The sequence below is a fragment of the Chiloscyllium plagiosum genome, unplaced genomic scaffold, assembly GCF_037043375.1.
Source record: "Chiloscyllium plagiosum isolate Xiang-an unplaced genomic scaffold, Cpla_swu_hap1 HiC_scaffold_14, whole genome shotgun sequence".
Lineage (NCBI taxonomy): Eukaryota > Metazoa > Chordata > Chondrichthyes > Orectolobiformes > Hemiscylliidae > Chiloscyllium > Chiloscyllium plagiosum.
In genome coordinates this window covers 44,203,983-44,222,572 of record NW_028270152.1, presented here as the reverse complement: position 1 = coordinate 44,222,572, position 18,590 = coordinate 44,203,983, and the positions used below count along the sequence as shown (strand labels likewise).

General features: G+C 42.7%; 1 protein-coding gene across 14 annotated transcripts in view; it reads left to right on the top strand.

Moving 5' to 3' along the window:
- cadpsa (Ca2+-dependent activator protein for secretion a) overlaps positions 1-18,590 on the top strand; it is a 598,940-nt gene that overhangs the window by 309,157 nt on the left and 271,193 nt on the right. For all 14 annotated transcript variants that reach the window (XM_087994403.1, XM_087994397.1, XM_087994398.1 and 11 more), the window contains exon 7: positions 10,120-10,231. In XM_087994403.1, coding sequence (XP_087850529.1) covers positions 10,120-10,231 — 112 coding nt within the window. The remainder of the gene's footprint in view (positions 1-10,119; positions 10,232-18,590) is intronic.

The following is an 18,590-nucleotide window of genomic DNA, read 5'->3' as shown; positions in this document are numbered from 1 at the left end:
TACAGGAGCAAAACATGCCCTGCCTCTCGGACCGGTTGGAAAATCTTCCAGAACCCATGGGTTTACCCTCTCAGTCAAGCATTGATGAGTCCTTAGAATCAGAGATGCGCATGACAAATATAAGATTTGAGACTTTTTTTTATTTCAAAAATATACTTTATTCATAAAATACTTTGATGATCTGTACAACTGGACATGCCATACATATGTAAACATTCCATTTGTTTGCATACCGAAAACCGAGTAATCATTCCTACTTACAGGTCTGTACGATTACATTTTTAGCTGAGGCGTCAGCAGAGCCCAAATGACTGTATGGGCCCCCTGTTCTTCTTTAGGCAGGCAGATGTTGCACGGTGGTCTTTCCCCACCGCGCCTTGGCGGCAGCTGCCCCAAGCTTCAGCGCGTCCCTCAACATGTAGTCCTGGACCTTGGAATGTGCCAGTCTGCAACACTCAGTCGGGGTCAACTCCTTCAGTTGGAAGATCAACAGGTTTCGGACCGCCCAGAGAGTGTCCTTCACCGATATGATGATCCTCCAGGCACATTTGATGCTCGTCTCGGTGTGCGTCCCGGGGAACAGGCCGTAGAGCACGGAGTCCCGCATCACGGCGTGGCTCGGGACGAACCTCGACAAACACCTCTCCAGACTTCTTCTGCGTAGGCACATTCCAGAAGGAGGTGTGTGACAGTCTCGTCCCTCCGCAGCCACTTCGAGGGCAGCATGCAGTGCAGCTGAGAGTCTGGGCGTGCATAAAGGATCTCACAGGCAGAGCCCTTCTCACCACCAGCCAAGCCATGTCTTGGTGCTTGTTGGAAAGTTCTGGCAATGAGGCATTCTGTCAAATGGCTTTGACAGTCTGCTCAGGGAACCGCTAGATAGGATCCGCCCTCTCCTTTTCCCGAAGGGTCTCAAGGACACTATGTGCTGACCACTTCCTGATGGACTTGTGGTCAAAGGTGTTTTTCTTCATAAGCTTCTCCACGAAGGACATGTGATACGGAACAGTCCAACTACTCTGAGTGTTCCGCGGCAGCGAGGCCAGGCCCATTCTTCGCAACACCAGGGACAGATAGAACCTCAGTACGTATGACACTTGATGTTTGCGTACCGGGGATCCACGCACAGCTTGATGCAGCCACATACAAAGGTGGCCATCAGGGTGAGGGTGGCATTGGGTGTACTTTTTCCCCCATTGCCCAGATCTTTGTACAGCGAGTCCCTTCGGACCCGGTCCATCTTTGACCTCCATATAAACTGGAAGATGGCCCGGGTGACTGCAGCGGCACAGGTTCTGGGAATAGGCCAGACCTGTGCCACGTATAACAGCAATGACAGTGCCTCACACCTGATGACCAGGTTTTTTCCCGCGATGGAGAGCGACCGTAGCTTCCATCTGCCCAGTTTCTGCCTCACTTTGCTGATACGCTCCTCCCAAGACTTGGCGCACGCCCCAACCCCCCCGAACCAAATACCCAGCACCTTCAGGTGGTCGGTCCTGACGGTGAAGGGGATCGAGGATTGGTCGGCCCAGTTCCCGAAGAGCATGGCCTCGCTCTTGCCTCGGTTTACCTTGGCCCCCAAGGCCCGTTCGAACTGGTCACATATGCACATGAGTCTGCGCACGGACAGCGGATCCGAGGAGAAAACCAGCGACGTCATCCATGTACAGGGAGGCCTTAACCTGCAGGCCCCCGCTGATATATAATGGATTTGAGACATATAAGATAATCAGAGGGTTAGATAGGGTGGACAGTGAGAGCCTTTTTCCTCAGATGCTGATGGCTAGAATGAGGGGACATAGCTTTAAATTGAGGGTGATAGATATAGCACAGATGTCAGAGGTGGCTTCTTTACTCGAGAGTAGCATGGGCGAGGAATGCCCTGCCTCCAACAGAAGTAGACTCGTCCACTTTAAGAACATTTAAAATGGTCATTGGATAAACATATGGATGAAAAGGGAATAGTGTAGGATGGATAGGCTTCTGATTGATGTGCCAACCTACGAAACCATTGAAGTCCAAAGGGCCTGGATTGCGCTGTAATGTTCTATGTTCAATGTTTTAATATAGCCACCTCGACACTTTTGCTGAAGAGAGTAAAATTTACCAAGGCGCCACTGGTGCGAGGAGCAAGCTACCGTGTTTTACCGGCTGCCCCTATCTGACGTCGAGTTGGAGGAACCTGACCCAGTGCTAAAACACTCCAGGAGCATCTTCAAGAAAAAGGATCTGCCTATGTCATCGGACTCAGAGGGAGGGATGTAATGATTGTAACAAGGTCAGCCAGGTGGACCTCACAGAATATGAGTTCCCTGGAGCTGTTAACCTTGTTCCATTCGGGAGCCCTCACTGAGAGATAAAAAGCTAAGTGTCAGAGATACTGGCACTCTGGGAGCCTACTTTGAAGAGGCACTACTAAAGTCAAGGACTGTTCACATGTAAATTAAATGCTGACTTGGTGACAGAATACCGGCCTCTTTGAAGCTGTGTCGGCGGTGCGGGACAGTTATGGACATTTGGTGGTTATTTCAAGGTATTTGTTAGAAAACTTCAATAGGTTAACAGTGGATTGAACTTTTCTCAAGGGTGTTAAGGGATAGACAGACTCTAAGGACCCATGGATAGATGATTCAATGCATACAACATGTACTCTACCCCTTTTATCAAGTGACATAGAAAACTAATTCTGATATTTATGCAGACCCCAGCTCCCACCCTTTTAGATGCATATGATAAATATTTCTAGCTCAGTACAGGCCTTCAGACCTGAGGTGCAACCCCCACTCTCTACTGCTCCCTCCCCAGCCATGCCCCAATCCCAACCTGGAAAAAAGACTTAGGCTCCCTTGTCATGCATTTGCAGGCCCTATGTTTTCCGTTGAGAAATGAATAACCAGCAGCTGAACACCACTCTCCCAAGTCTCCATTTCAGAAACAAAACAAGGCAAAGCTGCGATCTTGACCCAGCTCAAGCAGGATTTATGTATTGCTGTGGAAAAAAATCCTTTTCAAAATGTGCATCAAACAGCTTCACAGAAATGTGTATCCATACGAACCTAGAACATAAACTAACCACCAGATTTCAAAAGGCCAGCAGAACCTTAAAAAAGCTGATGGTCTTGAACATAAACTTATAACAGATGAAAAACCTGCTTGAATTTGATGAAAAATACAGTGAAAACACAGGCATCCTGTAAATAAACTTCAGGTCTCTATAACATATGATCACTTGTATTGCAGGAGATAAAACTAAAGTGTACTTTTTTTTCAGCCATGTTTGATTTGCAAGTTACTGAAGGAGGATATGAATCCTGGGAGCACAAATTTTTACTTATTAGAGCCTTGAATTGTGACATCGGAAAATGTTGATTTTTGTTTTACACTTTATTTGAATCATTTTCTGATATTTTGGAACCCAGTGTAATTTTATCTTTACATAGGCTTACATTAAGTGTGATTTTCCCCTTCCCTAGAGGTGGTGAGAAGGGGAAATAATTGAGTGAGACAAACTCACCCCTTTCCCACCACCTCAGCAATTTAAATACTGGGCTAAAAGACTCATGCATTATTTTCTCGACTTACCAGAAATTAAGGCCTTTTATTAGTCAATTAATGACCATTGAAGGCCTCAACTCAACACCCACCTCATTGGAGAGGTGGGCGCCGCAGGGAGTGGAGTGCATCATTTCTCCCTCCAATTCTATTTTGATTTAGTCCCTACCCTCCCTTTCACTGTTTTGATCACACAGCACTGTCCCTTGCTGTGAAGGGCAGTGTTTGTCACTGGCCACCCGGGTGTTTTCCTATCTTCCTGGTGGTGGAAATTGAATAAAGATTGGTGCACTTTGTGTCCTTCACTGTGTCTCACACCTGCACACACACACCATGGGTGCTGGGGATAAAATAAGCACTACCGCACTTAGGTGGTAGTGTGGGGGTTAAAAAAAAAAGAAAGAAAAAAAAAGAAAAAAAGAAGAAAAAAAAACACCCACCTCATCAGCAGGCATGAGGCGACTTTACTGAAGATTGCACATGTATCTAATCACAGCCACTGCCAGGTTTCTGGCTTGAGATTTAGACTGGCATTAAGATTGTAAACCACTGGAAAGAAATCCAGCCCACTCTTTCTGTCTATTCAACTGAAACTTTTAGTCATTTTAAAGACTTATGTAAAGTCACTGCTTTAAAGCCCGCTCTGATTGGCACAAGTTTGTAGTTCATGTACCATCCTTGCAAATCTTTATTTCATTCTCTCTTGTAAGGGAAGTTAGAGCTGTGCACAAAAAAAAAACTCACAATGTAGTTTCATAAAGCTTCAGTTGGGGGTTTGGTGACAACAGCCGGAGTTGCCTCTCCGACGATCCCTTCTGACACCAATTAGGCACTTTGTATAAGCGATCTCCCACCCCGCAATGCCCACATTCTGCCCTGACTGGGACTGCTCTGCCTACCACTGGGTGCATACAGTGGACACATAATGAGGCACTTAAGGTGAATATTATTTGCCTTTCTACCCTGGGACTTAATTGGAGAAGACGTGCCCCACATCCCTCCCTGTCCCCTGCCCTCTGACCCCACTATACACTCCCTGCAAACTCACTGTGGGGGAGGACATGAAATACCACCCACTGGTTTTGAAAGATGGTCATTAAGCTTATAACGTGAACAATTTGCATATTGTGTTCAGAAATGGCCCAGGTACAGCCCAATGCCTCTTTTCATGACGAGCATTTGCACAGGGAAAAGAAGACACATGAACAGTTCGTCCTATTTCGAGTAAATAGTCTTATCTCATTGAAGTAATGATGAGAAAACACTTAACTTGCTGGTCAGATGTTTGCTGCAGAGAAGCTTAAGTTAATCTTTAATTAGGAGAGAAAAATATTAGAACAATCTTCAGTGAATCAGGATATTATTATCCTCCTATTTGTTAGCAGTAAAGTGTACAGTGTCTTTACTCACATAACACAAGGCAAATAGACTCTCGGACTGATTCATAAAAATCCCAACAAGATGATGGTTACAAAAAGTTTTATTGAAGCAAGAGATCTAGTTTCATAATGAATAAAGATTGAAAAAGATCAAGAATGTACTCATAAACCAGTTTTACAGTGTTTCATAAACTTTTACTAGTGGGCCAAATGTCCTCAAATTCTGGACTGAATTGGCACTTGATATTTAATTATACAGCTCAAGAGTTTGAACCAATTTACTTTGATTTTAAATATTTTTTTGTCAGAACATCTAGTCTTTTATAATGATCATTCTGGCTACATTTTTCTAGATACCGACTGACTGATACAAATAAAGTCACCTTTGTAATCAGTGTCCGACATGTGATTCCTTGCATAGAATGTACTTCATTGGGGCAGCACGGTCACTCAGCGAATCGCACTGCAGCCTCACAGCACCAGTGACCCGGGTTTGATTCCAGTCTTGGGCGACTGTCTGTGTGGAGTTTGCACATTCTCCCCGTGTCTGCATGGGTTTCCTTCGGGTGCTCTGGTTTCCTCCCACAATCCAAAGATGCACAGATCAGGTGGATTGGTCATGCTAAATTGCCCATAGTGTTAGGTGCATTAGTCAGATGGGGTTGAGTCTGGGTGGGTTACTCTTCGGAGGGCCATTGTGGACTGGTTGGGCCAAAGGGCCTGTTTCCACACTGTAGGGAATCTAATCTAAAAAAATAGAAACACATCATTTTCTTACATCTCAGTCTGTGCTGGTTCCACTTGAGACTCCTCACATTTTTTCTCATTTTCATTTTTCTTTGAATTATCAATTCCCTTCTCCCTGAAATGCTTGTCTAGCATCCTTTGCAATACATCTGAACTATTTGTATTAGCAGTTCCCTGTCCTATGAAATTCCATGTTCTCACTACTCTTTAGGTTTCTTCTGAATTTCCTTATGGACTTCTTAGTGACTGCCTTATATTGATGGCCTCTACTTAGGCTCTTCCTCAAATGTGAAAACATTCTCTCTGTATCCACTTTATCAAAATCTTCTTTAAAGACCTCTCTCAGGGCATCCCTCAGAATTTTTTCAAGAGGGGGAAGGAGAAACAAGGGTCCAAGCAAGCAGTCTATGCAATCAAGCAGAGCAAGAGCAATGAGATAGAAGAAATCAAATGAGCAGCAGACTAGTGTGGGACTTGGGAGTGGAGCCAATGAAGTTAAAGAGAGCGGCAATTGCAGAAAGGTCCCAGAACTGCAGAGTGGCGGTTGAACTGTTTAAGACTCAGAAATGGAGACTGAGGTTAAAGGGAGCAGTGATTTGTGGAAAGATCCAAAAAGCAGAAAAACTGGCAGTGGAGCTCTGTGGGTCTCTGGAGAAGTGGCAATGAGGTTTAAAGGAGCAACAAACGCAGAGATCCCAGAAGCAGATTTTGCAGCATAGAGAAGTGCAGGCAGGGAGAGAATGGGTGGCCACCAGACAGGTAGTAAGGAAGTCTCCTTAGTGCATTCTAATTGCAAGCTACTTTTTGGTCTTGGAAAACAATGCAAATGATGGTTCCTGTGTGGAGACAAGCCAGAGTCAAGGTAATTGTACTGTGGGTGGTCCGGAGACTAAGAAGTAATGTGCAAGAGCAATAGTGGCAGGGGATTCATTAGCAAGGGGAATGGACATGCAATTCTGTGACCATAGATGTGAATCCAGGGTGGTCAGTTACTTCCTTGGATGCTTGGGTCAAGAATGTCAGAACAGCTGCAGCGCATTTTGAAAGAAAGTGAACAGCTATTAGTTGTGGTCCATAGTGAGACCAATGACAGAGGAAGAAAGACGAACGGGTTCCTGCAAGCAGACTTTAGGGATTTAGGCAGGACATTAGGTATAGCAAGACTTAATAGGTAGTAATCTCAATTACCTCGCAGTGCCAAGCAGTAGAGAGTTTCGGAAGAGCATGGCTGATGAATGCATGGCTGGAGAGGAAACAGAAGAGAGTGCTTTAGATTCCTGAGGCATTGTGACCATTTCTGGATAGATAAGATTTGATTCAGTCCAAGTGTACCGGGAGCAGCTACTTGTTAATGAATACCTCTGTCAGAGCAGTGGTCAGTGTTCAAGGGGCAAAAGCGAGAGAACAGGACGATAAACACACAGGGTAGGACCAAGACCGGCAAACCCTACATACCAAGGGGCATGAAGTTTGGGATTACAAAGAAAGGAGATGCTTATTCTTATGATATAGAGGGCTCAATATGGCAGAGTCCCTAGAAGAGTTTTAAAAAGGCAAGAGGATTTAAAAAGGAAAAGTAGGAAAGCAAAAGGAGTATGTGAGAAAGCATTGGTGTTTAAAATAAAGATATTTTTAAATATATAAATAACAAGATAATAACTAGGGGAACAGAGGTAGTCTACGTATGAAACGAGATGATATGAGCTCAGTGAATACTTTTATTGGTCTTCACAATGGAAAAAGTCGATGTAGACCACTTCAAATGCTAAACCTTTTCTGAATAATGGAACAGAGTTAGCACTCTTCCGACCTCTGGTATTTTCACCTGTGGCTAGACTGGATATGAAAATTACTGCCAAGATCACTTCTCCTCCCTTGCCTTACTCGACAGCCTGAAATACACATCATCTGGGCCTGTATATTTATCCACTTTTAAGGCTGTTAAACCCTCTGGTATCTGCTCTCTCTTGCTTTAATTGATATATAGACATTAGGACAGAGGACTGAGAGATATAGAAGAAATTAACATGATTGGATCCAAAATTGGCTGAAATGCAAGCGATGATGGTAGACAGATATTTCTGTGACTGGAAGTTTGTTTCCAATTAGTTCCACAGGGCTTAATGCTAGAGTGCTTGCTGTTTATGATGTGCATTAATGGTTTGGACTTAAATACAAGAAGGATGATCAAGAGTTTCACGAATGATGTAAGTTGGTAGGGTGGTAAGTATTCAGATGGGTATAAATGGGCTGGTCAGTAATGTTTCCTGTAGGCTGCATGCATGGGTGATTGTGTAGCAACTTAAAAAAATGCACATTTCATCGTCTTCCAGCCATCCTAAGAAGCCCAATACTTTTGAACCATCGAAACTCTTATTTCCACAACCTCAGAACTTCAGCTTCTGGTTGTATTTGGATCCTGAACAGGAACACAAATGCAGTGAGAGGTTCGCTCAGAGAGGAAGAAAACTCAGATAGTTTAGCAGCAGGGAGATGTGCAGGAGGTGGTTCAGGAACCAGACTGCGGGCGCAAAGAATGTAATGCAGGAATAGAATGTTTGCTTTTAGTGAAATGTTATATAATGTTGCACTGGACGTTAGTACAAATACCATCTCCATTTGAACGAAGTGAAGGGAATTGGAGCAAACTCACAATCAGATTGGGTCATTTAATAGAATAACACATGGGCAGCATGGTGGCTCAGTGGTTAGCGCTGCTGCCTCAACATCAGGGACCCGGGTTCAATTCCTGCCTCGGGTAACTGTCGGTGTGGAGTTTACACATTCTCCCTGTGTCTGCATGGGTTTCCTCACAGAGTCCAAAGATGTGCAGGTTAGGTGAATTGGCTATGCTAAAATTGCCTGTAGTGTTAGGTGCATTTGTCAGGAGTAAATGTAGGGGGGATGGGTTGCTTGTTGGAGGTCGGTGTGGACTTGTTGGGCCGAAGGGTCTGATTCTACACCGTTGCAGCTGATCTGAAATCAGCAACTGTTTATTTTGAAATCATGCATTTTTGGTGAGTGGCCTCTGCTTCTCTGTTTTATCAAGTCATGGAGTGAAAATTGCTGTGTCATATGCTCTGTATGCTTGGTAGCATCAGTGATGAAAGAAATGAAATCAACATTTTGATTTGAGTGTTCAATCCTTCCATTTCTGAAAACATCTATATTCAATTTGAAAAATTGACTGTTTGCACAGATACTGCAAGGCCTAGTGGGCATTTCCAGCATTTTCTATTTTCATCTGTGATTTTCCAAAATGATCCAGTTTTATTTTAGAATGTTACTGTTTTAGATGTTGGAAATGAGTGTTCACAGTGAAATTTGTTGATATTTCTCAATGTAATGCTGTAATCTGATGAAAGTTCAATCCAGGTTTAGAGAAAGGGAGTTACTTTTCAATTCGATCTCTGTCAAAATAAAACAATGCCACGAGGTTAGCAAGGACATAAAAGCTAACCAAGCATTAACTTTTAGTTGTAGGTGTATTTATATTGTGAGAACACAGTGTTCCTCTACCTCACCTAAAGCTTTAACTTCAAGTCTAAAGTGACCTTCTATCCCTTCCTTCCTAAAAGTTAACCAGTTATTTGGCAATACTGCCTTGTAGTACTGTTGCATTTGTATAATAGAGTTCAAAACTGAAAGGAATTTATTAGTAGTGAAACAGCTTTGGCCTCACTTTCCAGCTGCTTGATTACAGTATGGTTTAGTTGGATATTTCTGCTTGGTGGACTCACATCTGCAGCTATTTTGTGAACATACATTTCACAAATAATTACAGTGTGATTGAAATTTGTGAAAAAAAGACCAGGAAAGCAAATAAGTTGCAATTAAAGTCTGATTGCACATTTCCTGGTATTATTGTATACAACAATGCACAGTTCATTTTACATTTACCTAGATTGATATCATATCTTCTTAACTCCCCACTACCCCCCCCCCCCCTATTGTTCCTTTACAAGCTTGTTCATGCATCTTACCCAGCAAAGAGATTACTTTGCAGTAACTAGTTCTGTCAGAACAAAGCCAGCATGTTTTAAGGGAGCAGTGGAGCTCATCTCTCTACTTGGCTGTGACTCTGCACAGTCCTGTTTCACGTTTACATATTGTGACAGTTACCTGCTGTGCTTAGAGCTTTTCGCTTTTCACTTTATTCCACATGACCTTTCTTGATTTAACTCCATTTCATTCTCCAGCTGTGCACCAAACCCTAGCTTTCAATTCTAAACAATGTAAACATTTTTCAATTAGCAGTTTCTGTAAGGATTTTTTTTAATGTAAATGAAATTGGTTAGCAGTTAAGCTTAACATTTTAAATTATTTCAAAGCCAAGTTCTGATTTTACACCATAAATTTACATTTCATGTCCGACGTTTAATTGGAAATTTTGGAATTTAAAAGCAACTAAATTTCTACAATGGTTTCTTTTCTCCAGCTGGGGTACCCAAGGTGACTTCACCAGCACACACCCACTTCCTGCAGTAAAGGTGAAACTCTTCACAGAGAGCACTGGTGTATTGGCTCTGGAGGACAAAGAACTTGGGCGGGTAAGTGCTTCTTACTTCCTGCAATTAATGATTTATGCCAGTGAGACTGTGCCAAGTCAGTACTGATTGCATTTAGAGTCTGCTGTCAAAGAAGTGCTTTGCAATCCCTATAGCACACATGATATATCACTCCAAATCCCTCAGAAAATCACAAAGGCAGTTTTACTTACTTATTTCCTAATCTATTAAAAAACGTCTTGATTGAAAAACAATGGATTCGTCTTGTATAAGGGTCAGATCTTCTGTTAGGAGATCAGTATAATTCTGAACATTGCATCTGGCAGCCAGTAAATCTTCCACTCTAATGCTTGTCTGTTTGTCCCCTAATGCAAGCTCACTTTACTTTATATAAAGGGCCTTTAGCTCATCACTTGTTAAACAGACCACTTTAACTGAAAGATTTGTCTTTCAAATCCCAAAGCTTTACACCACTGAAATAAAACAGTTTTCAGTTTAGCTCAGCCCCTACCTGCAGTACTGTTGACCTGAGTTAAAATCAGTCATTCCACCTCTACAGTGCTAAGGAGCATTGGAAAATATTATAAGAATTCAATATTGGCTTATTTTTCCACGACAGGTCAGTTATCCTCTATCTGCACACATGAAAACGAAAAAGGTCAGTAAAAACACCGAAAGGTCCTTTCAAAAACGAGACCAAAATGGATCTGCAGGCCCTTTGGGGAAAAACAAACTTCACTTGATCTGAACAGTCCATAAATGAAGATTTTTTTCCAAAACGCCCATACTCAGTGTGCCAGCATGTCTGCTCAAGCCGAGCAAAGTTTTTTCCCCCCACAGGGTCTGAGCAAACCTTAGTGGTAAGTGTAGCAACTACTGGGGAGGAATAATAGGTGTAGAGATAATGCAAAAAATGGCTTATATATATGTAACAATTAGAACCAGGTGGACCTTGTTAACTACAAGATTCTTGATTGGCCCATGTGAACAACCTCAATCAGGAAAGCCTTGGCTGACCAATATAACCAAGAGATTAGAATCTCCTCAGTTAAGGACTGACTCCAAGCTAGCTAGCTACAGCTAGTGTACGGTGCACTAGTAAATATAGGGTGACTTGGTGACAGGAACTGGCGTCTGTGCAGTTATTTCAGTGTTGATGGGAGAAAACAGGATGTGCCTGAAGAACATTCGGTCGCAACTGTCATCTTGGACTTGGGGTAAGCATTTCTGGCATCCTGCCTCTTAACTCATTTGACCCTACTGTCGAAGACTGGGCTCAGTATGTCAAAAGAATGTGATACTTTTTCTGGGCAAATGACATTGGAGCAGATGAAAAGTAATGAGTAATCCTTCTGACTGCGTGTGCACCAGTGTCATTTTCAGTTATAAGGGGCTTAACTTTCCTGGTGGCACTTGACACTAAAACCTTAACAGTTGATTACTGAATATTAAACCCCCAAATATTCTCCAATCTCGAGATGCTATTAAATTTATTCAGCTGTTAGAGAACCAAGGGAATATGTATCGAGGTTTTTAAATGAAGGTATGACAACTAGTAGAGGCATCTGATTTTGGGTAAACCCTGAATGAGATGCTGAGAGACAGTTTAGTATGTGGGATTAATGATGTAACCATGCAGAAATGTCTACTAGCTGAAGCCCAATTGAACTTCAAACAGGCACTGCAGCTGCCCCGGTCATTAGAAAATGCAACTGGAGCATGGGAACTACAGGGCATACCAATGGACACCCACACCTTTTCAACTGAGCTTGGGGAACACCATATGAGTGTAGACTATCACAGAGCCTCACAAAGGACATGTCCTGAGCAGAGGGACCCTAGGCCAACCCATAGTAGAACCCTACAATAATGTTGAGCCTTGACCAAATGGCTAAACAGTTCTTCAGGATCTAGGCCAGCAAGCCATTGTAGTTGCTGCCAGTTTGAGGATTCAAGACAGCAAAGGAGTCCTACAAGACCTGACATCAGCAGGAAAACTCGGAAGCGGGTACCCTGTAGCCTCCATTTGTGGAAGGGAGCAATTAAATTGCTTAGTGAAAGCCAAATCAGAACTAATTAAAATTAAATGTTTAGGTAAATAGTCACCCAATTTCCATGGAGTTTGATACCAGTGCAGCTGCATCTGTGGTTACAGAATCTCTTTAACAAGACTCGCTCAGGACTCCAGCCCTTAAGCTTGCGCAAGAGCTCAGCCAGATTGAGAACATACACTGGAGAACCTTTGCATATTAAAGGTTCAATTTCAGTTCTAGTCTCCTATGAGAAGCAGGTGCAGTTACCACTGATGGTAGTCGGAGCCTTGGGCCCAAGCCTATTGGAGTTGTGAAAGATTCACTTGGGCTCAACATTTTTCAGTTGGAAAATGACTGCCTCAGTGAAGTTCTAATGAAATATCCAGGAATTTTGAGGAAGATTTTGGACTATCAAAGGAGCCAAAGATAATTTACATGTTGACCAGGATGCAATTCTGATATTTTACAAGACCCACCTGGTGGCATTTGCCTTGTGGCAAAGGTGGAGGTGGAAATCAGGAGGCTGGCAAGTGAAGGAATCATCAAACCAGTGCATTGCAGAACAGGCAGCACCGGTCATACTGATTGTGAAACCTGATGACTCAGTTTGCTTTTGTGGGGATTTCAAGTAAATGGTAAGTTGCTTCTTGTAGCAGGATTAATACTTGGATCCCTTTTGTCTTGGCCTGCTGGACAGACTTTCCTCATTCCTGAAGAAGGGCTTATGCCCGAAACGTCGATTCTCCTGTTCCCTGGATGCTGCCTGACCTGCTGCGCCTTTCCAGCAACACATTTCCAGCTCACTTGCAAAGTGGACTTGTATGCAAAGTTGGTGGTGGGGGCCATCCGTTACGAAGCTGAACATGAGCCACGCCTACCCGCAATTGCGAGTGGATGAGGAGTCCCAGAAGTAGGCTACAATTAATATCCATAAGGGTTTATAATAATACACAAAACTGCCAGGTGGGGAATAATCAGCCTGTTCCCTTTTGCAATGGACTATGGAGAACATTTTACAAGGTTACCCCAAGTTGCCATTTATCTGAATGATGAGCTAACAACAGGGAAGACCAATAAAGAGCGCTTGGATATAGTGCTTAAACAGGCATAGGTGGACATACGCCTTAAATGGGAAAAATGTGTTCTAGGCACCCAAGTGACCTACCTGGATCACAGTTCACAAAACCAGGTTACGCCCTTTGATCACCCTCACTTTCTCTTCCAAAGGAGCCCCAGCTCCCACGCCTGTACCAGAGCTTAGGTCTTTCCTTAGGTTAATTGGGGAAACAGAAGGTCCTTTGCAACCAGGATTGAGACTTTGAACCTTGCCAGACCAGATCACTGTATAGGATAGCATTTTGCTGTGGGGAGCAAGGGTAATTGTCCCGAGTAAAGGTCGCTACTAGATACTGGCGAAACTCACCCAGGGTTTCCAAGATTAAGATATAGTTGCATTTGATGGATATGGATGTGTTGGTGGGGCAGTGCCCAGAGTGCCAACAAGGACAAAAATTGCCACTAGCAGTCCACCCCATATTTATAGGAATGGCCGGGTTAACTCTGGACTCCATTGCATGTTGACTCTGCCGGTCCTTTCATGGGTTCAGTGTTCCTGGTCATTGAGGACATCCATTCAAAGTGGTTGTACATGCATAATGCTGGTTCAGCAAACTCAGGATGACAATTGAGAAGCTGCAAGCATCATTCACGGTACATGGACTCCTAAAAATATTGGTCACAGACAATGTGACGCTATTTAATAGCAGGGATATTTTTGAACATTTCCAAAAGTCCAAAGGCATCTTGCAGATAAGGCAAGCTCTGTACCATTCATCATCCAATAGTCTAGCAGAAAGAACAGTCCAAACATTGAAGGCAGGCTTAAAGAAGCAGCCTACAATGTCAATTGTGACCAAACCGTCCCAGTTCCTGTTTAATTATGAGACTACCCCTTATGCAACAACAGGGAAAGTTCCATCAGCATTGCTGATGGGGAGAAGACTCCCCACCACTTTATATCTGATATTTTAAGACCTCCAGGGAGAGGGTGAAATAGCAGCAAACCACATGCCTCCCCTAAGTGAGACAACAGTTGAACTCTGCAGATGAAATTTGGTGTTGGAACCATATGGCCCTGTATGGGTAGAAGGCAAGGTTGATGCAAGGTCAAGACCTATGACTTAAAGTTTGGGTTGGCAATACAGTCCAGAGCAAACACGCAGATCACCTGAAAGCTGTTACCTCGCAAGATGGGTAGGAACAAAATGTACCTAGCCCCTCAGAACAGCCCAAAGGGCTGTAGAAGCCACAGTCTAGTAATGAGGAATCCTCAGAATCCAAAATGGGTGCTGCCTCAATACCATTGCCACTGGAAGAAAAGGAAGACACTCTTCCAAGATGTCACGGATGGGCCATAATCCAGTATATGCCATCTCTCTCCAAGTCAGAGGAACCAGACCTGGAGTGAAAGCATCAGAATAGAAACCACAAGTGAAAGACCACGCCTATATCCCCAGGTTCGAAGGGGAGGGATGTAGTGATTGGAACCAGGTGGACTTTGTTAACTATGCGGTTCTTGATTGGCCCAGGTTAACATCTCCAATTAGGAAAGCTTCAGCTGACCAATATCACCAGGAGATTGAAATCCCCTCAGTTGAGCACTGACTCCGAGCTGGCTAGCCACAGCCAGTGTACTTACTGTGCATTAGTAAATACAGGGTGACTTGGTAATGGGATACTGGCCTCTCTGTAGTAATTTCAAGATACCACCTGATTTTTCATAAATATAATGTGAACCTATTCCCTAATAGACTAGGGTACAATGAGTTTGAAAGTTAAATGAATATTTTAATTTTGGGATAATTAATAAAAGATCACAGAGAGTAAGGTAAGTGTATCTTAAAAACTGAAAATATCCTTCATCCACAAAACAGTTGATCCCAAGGTTTACAGATAAAGGATTGTGCTATGAATCACAAATAACAATTATAAAACACAAGTAGCAGCATTTAGAATTTCTAAAATTGGTGAAGAAAATATGCCACAAAAAAACAAAAGGCTTAATTTCAACTTGGGGGCAAGATTGAAGCTGCACTAGAATAAGGCTGGAATCAGAAACTTTGGAGTGATGTTGAGTCTTGCACACACTCACAGACATAAACTTTGCCTGGTTTGTGGGAGTGCAAACGACTGCAAGAAGAGAGTATCACCAAGGAATCATGGGAACAGACCCTGATTTGGTCAGGCAATTACTTAGGGGATTTGCAGAGATGATGGCAAGGAGTGGAGAAAGAAATGTAAATCAATGAAGTATCAAGATTATCTTTTTGGGGATTGGATAAGCTCTCAAAGTAACATAATGCTTTTTAATAAAATTAACGGCTTAACCTTCATCTGGTCATGCCCTGATTGGTGCTGGTTATCCCTGGTGAGTTTAACAAGAGCTAACAAACCTATAACTGGATGAGAAAATCAAGGAAGTCCCTATTTATGTTACACAATTGGAACCTTATGCATTTGAGATTCTTCTCTGAATGTAGGGTCGTACAACGTTGCCAAAAGGAGAACTGTTAAATTCTAATTACTTGCAAGTGCACCACAAACAGGATTGAAAGTTGGCTACCCCAGTGACAAATCCTGTCCCATTTCCTTTTCTTCTTATTCAGTGGGAACTGCGAGCATGATGTGAAGTATGTTTCTTCATTTTTAATATGTTCTGCTTATTCTAGTTGGCAAGTAGCAATCATTTAGAATATTACATATTCACATGTTAAAAATTCATAATATTACTAAAAACAGAACAAAAACTGCAAGTGATAGTGAAATGATATCCTAAGTATTTAGGAAGGTCTACTTGTGATTTCCAATGTACCCTAAAAGTGCTACCTATTACAGATAGGAACAAAAGAACACGTGAGGCTAACAAAAGAACAATAAAAGTAAAGAAAAATCAGCAAGGTAGAAGACAAACAGAAGAATAGGGGAAATTCAGGAGGGATTTGAGCAGACTGGATCGACTAGATTCTGAGAAGCTGGTTCCACTTTTGAAAGGAACAAGAGGGCGTGGACTTATATTTTGTACCCATGCAAAAAAATGCAAGGGTGAAGTGAGGAAAAGTTTTTTTTCATTCAGTGAGTTGTTAGGGTATGGAATGCACTGCCTGGAAGTGTGGTGGAAACAGGTTCAATTGAGGAATTCAAGCGGGCATTAGATGATCATTTGGATAAAAATAATATGCATGGGTATGGGGAAATCAGAGATTGGCACGAGGGAATGATGCTCTTTTAATGAACTGGGGTAGGCCTCTTTCTGCCCTGTAGCACTTCTGTGATTCTGTAAATTAGTGACTACAACTATGATGTGGAAAATCAGTAAATATTGTTTAAAAAGAAATGCTCATGCACATCAAGTTAGTCAGTATTTAAATTGGCATCTCAGAATTCTACAACTCAGAAGGAGATTTCCCACAAGTTTCTGGGATATGCCTGATCAGGTCCTGGGATTTATCCACCTTTATGCATTTTGAAATGTCCAGCACCACCTCCTCAGCAAAATGGACATTTTTGAAGCTGTCACTGTTTATTTCTCCAAGTTTGGAGAGCTAGTGAAGAGATTATTGGGCCCCTTGCTGAGATATTTGTATCACCAGTGGCCACACATGACATGCTGAAAGACTGGAGGTTGCTTAATGTGGTGCGATTGTTTAAGAAAAGTAGTCAGGAAAATCCAGGGAACTAAAGACTGCTGAGCCTGATGTCAGTGGTAGGTAAGTTATTGGAGGGGATTCTGAGGGACAGGATTCATATGCATTTGGAAAAGCGAGGACTGATTAGGAAGAGTCAACTTGGCTTTGTGTGAGGGAAATCATGTCTAATTTCATTGAATTTTTGAAGAAGTGACAAAGAAGATTGATGAAGGCAGAGTGGTAGACATTGTCTCTATGGACGTTAGCAAGGTATTCAATAAGGCTCTGTATGATAAACTAGTTAGCAAGTTTATCACATGGAATATAGAGGGAGCTAGCCGACTGAATACAAAATTGGCTTGAAGGTAGAAGACAGAAGGCATTGTTGGAGGGTTGTCTTTCGTACTGAAGGCCTCTGACCAGTGGTGTGCCATAAGGATCGGTGCTGGGTCCACTGCTTTTCGTCATTTTTATAAATGATTTGGATATGAATATTGGAGATATGGTTAGTAGGTTTGCAGATTACACCAAAATTGGTGGTGCAGCAGACTGTGAAGGAGATAATCTCTGGGACCTGGATCAGATGGGCTAACGGACTGAGGAGTGGCAGATGGACTTTAATTTAGATAAATGTGAGGTATTGCATTTTAGTAAGGCAAATCAGTTCAGGACTTATACAGTTAATGGTAGGGCCCTGGGGTATGTTGCCAAACAAAAGGACCTAGGGATGCAGATGCATAGTTCCTTGAATGTGGAGTTGCAGATAAACAAATTTGTGAAGAAGGCGTTTGGTATGCTTGCCTTCATTGGTCAGTGCATTGAGTATAGGAGTTAGGAGGTCATGTTGCAGCTCTACAGAACATTGGTTAGGCCGCTTTTGGAATACTGCATTCAGCTCTGGTCTCCCTGCTATAGGAAAGGTGTTGTTCAAGTTGAAAGGGTTCAGAAAGATTTACAAGGATGTTGTCAGGATTGGAGGGTTTGAGCTATAGAGAGAAGCTGAATAGGCTGGGTCTATTTTCTCTGGAGTGTTGGCGGCTGAAGGATGATTTTACGGAGGTTTGTAAAACCACGAGGGCATTGACAGGGTGAATAGTCAAGGTATTTTCCCGAGGGTAAGAGAGTCCAAAGCTAGAGGGCGTAGATTAAGGTGAGAGGGGAAAGATATAAAAGAGACTTGAGGGGCAACTTGTGGTGGAGATGGGCATAATTAGAGCATTTAAAAGGCATCTGGATGGGTATATGAATAGGAAGGGTTTAGAGGCAAATGCTGGCAAAAGGGACTAGATCAGTTGAGGACACCTATTCCGTGCAGACAAGTTGGACAGAAGGGTCTGTTTCCATGCTGTGTAAGTCTATGACCATTCAGCCTGTTGTGTCTGCGCTAACACTCTGACAGAGCTGTCCAATTAGGCTTACTCCCCTGCTCTTGTTTCATAGCAATGCATTTTTTATTTCTCTCTTTATACGTAGAGATCCAATGCCTTGTTGAAAATTGCTAATTGAGTCAAATTTTATCTTGCTTTCAAGCAACAAGTTCCAGATCATAACAACGTGCCAAGTGAAATAAATTCCACTCATCACCGCTAGCTTTTTTTAACCTATTATTGAAATGTGTCTTCTGCTTACAGACCATTCTACTGGTGGAAACAGATTCTTTCTGACTATTCTATCAAAAGCCTT